This window comes from Spermophilus citellus (genome assembly GCF_964194105.1).
Source record: "Spermophilus citellus genome assembly, chromosome: 1".
NCBI classification, from domain to species: Eukaryota; Metazoa; Chordata; class Mammalia; order Rodentia; family Sciuridae; genus Spermophilus; species Spermophilus citellus.
The window spans coordinates 152,311,207-152,317,206 of NC_138182.1; the positions used below are offsets into that span (position 1 = coordinate 152,311,207).

The following is a 6,000-nucleotide window of genomic DNA, read 5'->3' on the forward strand; positions in this document are numbered from 1 at the left end:
CAGGACAGGAGAGGCTCCAGGTGCAGACAGCATGGAATATCTATCAGGTGTTCCTTCCATTGGATGCCTGCTCTTTTTTCCTTCCATCCTTTCTTCCTGTTCCTCCTTCTCTAGGCCCTCCTCCCCCCATCTTCCTTCCTCCTTTCCATCTTTCCCTCCCTGCCTGACTTCATCCTCCTCTCTCCCTATTTTCCTTCTTTCCTTTCTCTCCCCTTCCCTTCGTCCTTCCTTGATTAAGAGAAGAGGTCAAGTAGGGGGACAGAGAAGAAAGGTCTGGGTGGGAAGATCTGAAGTCACCACTAGAAAGTGGGGTGTGTTTGTGCAGGAACCACAGCAGGCAGCAGCGCTGAGCCCTGAGCTCAGGGGTCCTGGACTTACAGCGGGTCACGAGTCTTCTGTAACGTGACTTGCTCCTTTATATGGAGTGAAGTCTGTAACTTTTCTCATTTTCTGTGTGTCGTAGAATGAGGTTTGTGGGGGGTGTGAAATTTTGGGAAGAAGACAGAGTGAAGAGTGAGAAGAAAAATTATGAGGCTGAATTAACATGGCTACAGATGGGGCTGGAGGCAGGCCAGGGAGAGGACAGCCTTGCAGAAAGAGAGAGAGACAGCAGTGGCCTCTGAGTGCAGAGAGTCAGAGCTCTGCATGCAGCTGGACCACGAATGGTCAGCTTCCTGGGTGCAGAGGAAACAGGAGGACATGCTGGGCCTTATAAGAAGGCATCAAGTTTGTTTGGGAAATTGTTAGAAACTCAGTTGGAAGGGCCATAGGACGGACGCATCAGTGGCAGGATAAGATGCCTTTGGGTAAGTTGAGGCAGGTGAGAGTTAAAAATGCTCATATAAATTTGAGTGCTTTTTTAAAAAAAAAATTATTTAGAGACTCTTTAGAAACATCTGGAGAGTTAGAGTCAGGATGGAACCACAGTGGAGCTTGGTGAAGCCACAGCTGAGACTCTGGGATTGGCGTATTAGGTTTCAGGAACTGGCTCTTTTAAGTTTGAATTTGTTATAGTTACTACTTGCAGATTATTCTAAAAATCAAACCCTGCCACAAAACTCCACCAGGGATGTCAGATGCGAAGATCCCAACAAAGGCCAGTTCTTTAAAGTTAAGCTTGGAATCACTCCCTAAGAACCAACAGGCCCCATTTCCATCTCAAACTTTGGAGAGACACTGAAAAATCCAGATTCAGCTGGGGGCCTGCTTGAAAGAGGGGAGCATCGCTCACAGCTTGTATGACATCACGCCAGGGCAGGGTCTCCAGATGCCACCTGCTCACCCTGACCCTGAAGCCACACAGACTTTCCGCGTGAGCTCCCTCACCTCTGTGCTATCTCTGGGCTCCCTCTTCCAGCAAGCTGCACACTGTGGGGGGGAACAGAGTCCCCCTCACCTTGTCCTTTGGTTATTTGTTCCACTTTTCTCTTTCAGAGGGCCACTGCCAAGGCGACAAGTCAATGTTCTGTAGGATGGAAGTCTTGTCTCGCTATTGTTCCATCCCAGGCTACAACAAACTCTGCTGCAAGTCCTGCAACCTACGGGACAACCTCACCGACACGGACGCTGGGGCAGAGCCGCCGCCTGGGAAGCACAACGACATTGATGTGTTCATGCCTACCCTCCCGGGGCCCACCCTAGCCACAGAGGTGCAGCCGTCACCAGGTACCCCCTTGGGTGTTCCTCTCAATGTCTCCAGCACGAATGCCACTGAGGATCACCCAGAAACGAATGCCGTAGATGTACCCTACAAAATCCACGGCCTGGATGAAGAAGTCCAGCCCCCCAACCTCATCCCTCGACGACCGATCCCATATGAAAGGACCAGGAACCAAAGAATTCAGCAGCTCATTGACGCAATACGGAAGAAAGGGACACTCGGGAAGTTCTAATAAAATGGAAAGATAGCATCAGTAGCATTTTTTTTCTTGCTTATAGAGATATTCCATGGGATAACACATCCTATGTTTTGAAATAAATGAAGCCCAAACCCCTGATTCCAAAAGGTTTTGAGAAAACCAAGAAGGGGAATGATATAAAAATTACCTATATACAGGTGTGATCCTGAAGCAACGAGGTTAGCATGTGTTTTTGCCAGCCTAGGAATGACCTAAATCTTAACAGTAGTGTGAGTGTGGCGTGGACAGGAAGTTAGAGGTTCTCCAGCTTTCATCAGTAAGGGGAGGCCAAGAGAGGGATAATTCAAAGTCAAAAAAACTTTTCCCCAAGTCTCTGAGCAGTAGTTCACCATCAACCTTTTCTTGGTGGAGACCAAGAGGCCCCATGGGGACTGGAGGAGAAATGGTGGTTTATTTAATAACTGACCAGTTGCCCAGATGAGTACAGAAGTGGAGGTCATGAACTCAAATGCCCTCAAGGGCCAGGCAGGTGACAAGGATGAGTGTCGTGGCCAGTTGGGGACTGACTGTCACCTTGGTGCTGCCGCTGTGAAATCTGTCTCTTTTCCACAAGCTCTTGTCTTGCCAGATAGTGTGTTATTTCAGAAGTCTAAATTTTCGTGGAAAACCTCTCAATCTTTAAATGGTCTGGGAGTCTCTTAGGTTCTAGATGCAACAGGTTATATAATATCTGTTCTTCAGTCTTGGCCTGATCCAGTTTTGATAATTAACTAAGGACTTAGGAAAAGTCATTTGATCCATTTGGTGCTCATATCTCCGTTGGCCTGTGCAGCTGTCTAGTTCTTTGTGGAAAAGTAAGGGGAATTTGATAACTGAGAGCCATAAGACGAAGACATTGGGAAAGTCTCTCCTCTCCACTAGGCCTGGCCTTACTTCTTTCCTGCCTCTAGGGGAGGAGTCCTTGTGTTCTTCTGGCCAGCCTGGCCTCAGTCCCCAGAGCCTTCCAGGGAGCCTCTGTCCCTCCCAAAGAGTATTAGAAGGTTAGGGCAGCACATGCTTTGCTGGGTCAGTCCAGTGAGTGGTCTTGGCCCTGAATCTCCCAAGAATGCTGAAATGCTACCACCAGGGTGGTAAGGTGTTGGGCTCTGAGGCTCAGGATTACTCCTGAAGACCAGCTTAGCTCTGGAGGGTGGGCTTTCCCTCATTAGCCCTGCCTCCTCCCCACCTCCATATCTTAGAAGTTCCAGAACCCAGCAGTGACCTCAGATGTGACTTCTGATAGGAGGCGTGGAGAGAGGTGAGAAAAGCCTGCTTTGTCTTTTGCTCTCAAAATCTTAACTTCTGGTTTCTGGCAGAATGGTGCTTTGTGAACAAGATGCGAATGAGAGGGAAACAGGAGGAAGGGAGTTGGGGTGGGTGGGAAGAAGGTGGTTAATCCTTACCTTTGGATGCATTGATATTATATGAACATGCAGCTCTAAGGTCCCAAAATGACAAAACCTGGGGGCACACCAGCTCCTTAGTTGGGCCTAGGCTGACACATAATTGAGCTTTTTATGCCCAGGAAGTTCTAGAGGCTTTGTGTTCTCACCATCATAGATCTCAGAGAACTCTTTCTTGTTGAATTCCCGTTATATGGGTGAGAATATCCAGGCTCAGGATAATTCCCTAATGGCTACTCTCCATTGGGTTTCCAGGTGCTCAAGTGTGTTTGAATCTCTGTGTGTGTGAGTATGTTTGAGTGGATGGATTGAGAAACTAAGAATGTAGAGACCAGCTAGAATGGTATCTGGGACTATGCTTAATTTTCCACCTGGATGGAAACCAGCTTTCCCACCTCCTGGCCCAGCCAACCTCCCCACCTCTGACGCCATTTCCCATGCATGCCCCTACACTGTCCTGTGTCCCTGTGTTTTTCAAAGAACCCAACTAGAGAAAACCTTTTGGGATATCTCTCTTGGCCTGTGGTTGAGAACACTTTTGCCATCCTGCCTCTCCATACATGGGGGATGGATCCCGTGGCTTGCCCTCATTTGTTGAACCCAGGGCAGCTGGTGCTATTTACGGGCTGAAGAATTGAGTGTTTCTTACATGGTTCTATACAGAATGTGGAGGAAGTTCAGGACTAATGCTAGCCAGAGAGTATTACTCAATTAATTACCCATACCTATTTTACAATTTGGGGGTCACATTTAGGTGAGCATACACATTATAGTTGTTATGTCAAATGGGAATGCTGTATTCCCAGATACTACCAAAACAGGGCTTCATAGAGGTCCCAGCTGGGACATTCCCTGGATACCTGTTCTCTGCCCAAGATGCCCTCAGGGGACTGAAGTTCAGCCAGGCCATGGTCCCACATACCATCCTCAGTGCTTTGGGCTATACACCCAAAGAGTTCTCTAGAGCTAGATGGTCCTTGGAAGTCTCTGTCCAAGGAACACAATCATTCACCAGGCTCTGAGAACTTGCAAATCTCTTCTGAGCATAGGAACACTTGGACACCCAGCTTAGAAAACAGTCCTGAGCTTTCCAAACCAGCATCTGCATCTAAGAGGTTCCTAGAGCCCCAAGGAGGCAGATGGATGTCTTCTAGCTGAGATTTCTAACATCATGGTGACACTAAGACTGCTCACACCACCCAGAAAATCTCCCAAGGTACCCAAGAGTCATTTCCCAGTCTTGGGAAGACTCATACTAAGTTTTGGGGTTCTCTCTGATTTATTCCTTTTGGGATACCCATGGAATTTCATGTATAAGCCTTTCATTTGTATTTCAATATTTTTAAAATCTGTTTTGAGTATATAAATGGTGCTCACTATAGCAATGTCTTTGTCAGATGAAGCAGTATGATTCTATTTACTCCTGTATGACAGGTAGCCATCATATGGAACCACCAAGGTGCTGAACTCAAATCTCAAAATCTTTATCTTACTGATAACAACAATCAGTGCATTTTTTTCTGTATAGTAAAATCTGATTCCTTACTTTTATAACTTATTAAAGTTAAAATGTCTGTGTTTTTGCAAATTATGACTGTGTTTGTTTGTTACCATGACTGCATTTGTCCCCTTTCATAGCCTAAACTCAAGCAGAAGGGAAGGATAGGTTAACTTTGCAAGCCCACTTTGGGGGGAGTCCCTTCCTTGAGTGGAGCACTGAATTGTGGGACTCAAGTCAGGAACTTCTGGAGGAAAGAGACACCCAGAAGAATGATTCTCTCTCCCAGGCCTCATGGGGTTGGAACTTAGCAGATCATGCCTTAGCCAAGAGCCCCCAAATGACCCTTCATTACAATTCTCTCTGATGAAAAAAATACCAGGCACTGCATAGAATATCCAAGAAGCAATGAACACTTTTGTAGTATGACATTGAGATATACTAAAAAATTATTTGTTGCTTTCCTGGAATTCAAATTTAATTGAGAGTTTTACATTTTCATTTGTAAAATTTGATCACCCAACCTATAATCAGTATTGTGTTTTTAAAGAAAATTTCATCCTCTCTGACCTTCTTGAATATTAGCACGGGAAGAAAGGGGTTGAGGGCAGAGATTTCTTTTAATATTACTTTTGTAATTATTCCACAGTGTTTAAAAAATATGTAGTCAGCAGTTGTGAGGTAAAACATACTATACATGCCCATTGTGTCAATTTTTAAATTTGTTATTCAAATACTTTGTACTTTGACAATATCTTCTTGTTCTATTAATTTGAAATTAATAATTAATAACAGAAAGTTTTAAAAATAGCTCCCACCAATTGATCGTGGATTTTACTGTTTCTTCTACTTCTGTTGCAATTTTATTGATTTTGTTTTTATAAAAACAAACTATTTTACAATCTGGGGGTCATATTGAGGTGAGCATACACATTTATAGTTGTTATTATCTTCTTGGTGACATCCTCCTTTTATCTTTATAAACCGACCAATTTCACTTCCAGAAGTCACGGTCTTGAAGCTTTTCCCTGGTGTTAGTGGAACAACATCAGCTTTCCTAAGTTAGGGGTTGCATGATATGACTCCCACTCCTTTACTTTCAAATTTTCTATGTTCTTTGTGTTCTATTTACACTTTGTAAACCATATCATTTTAATAATAATGTAGCATTTTAAATCTTTTAATTGGGCCATTTAATTCA

At 44.6% G+C, this 6,000-nt stretch overlaps 1 protein-coding gene across 1 annotated transcript in view; it reads left to right on the forward strand.

Moving 5' to 3' along the window:
- Nucleotides 1-2,267, forward strand: part of ADAMTS2 (ADAM metallopeptidase with thrombospondin type 1 motif 2) — a 243,360-nt gene extending 241,093 nt beyond the window's left edge. Inside the window, exon 22 of the mRNA XM_081282228.1 lies at nt 1,435-2,267. Within this exon, the coding sequence (XP_081138354.1) occupies nt 1,435-1,892 (458 nt within the window). The 3' untranslated portion in view covers nt 1,893-2,267. The remainder of the gene's footprint in view (nt 1-1,434) is intronic.
- Nucleotides 2,268-6,000: the final 3,733 nt, after the last annotated feature.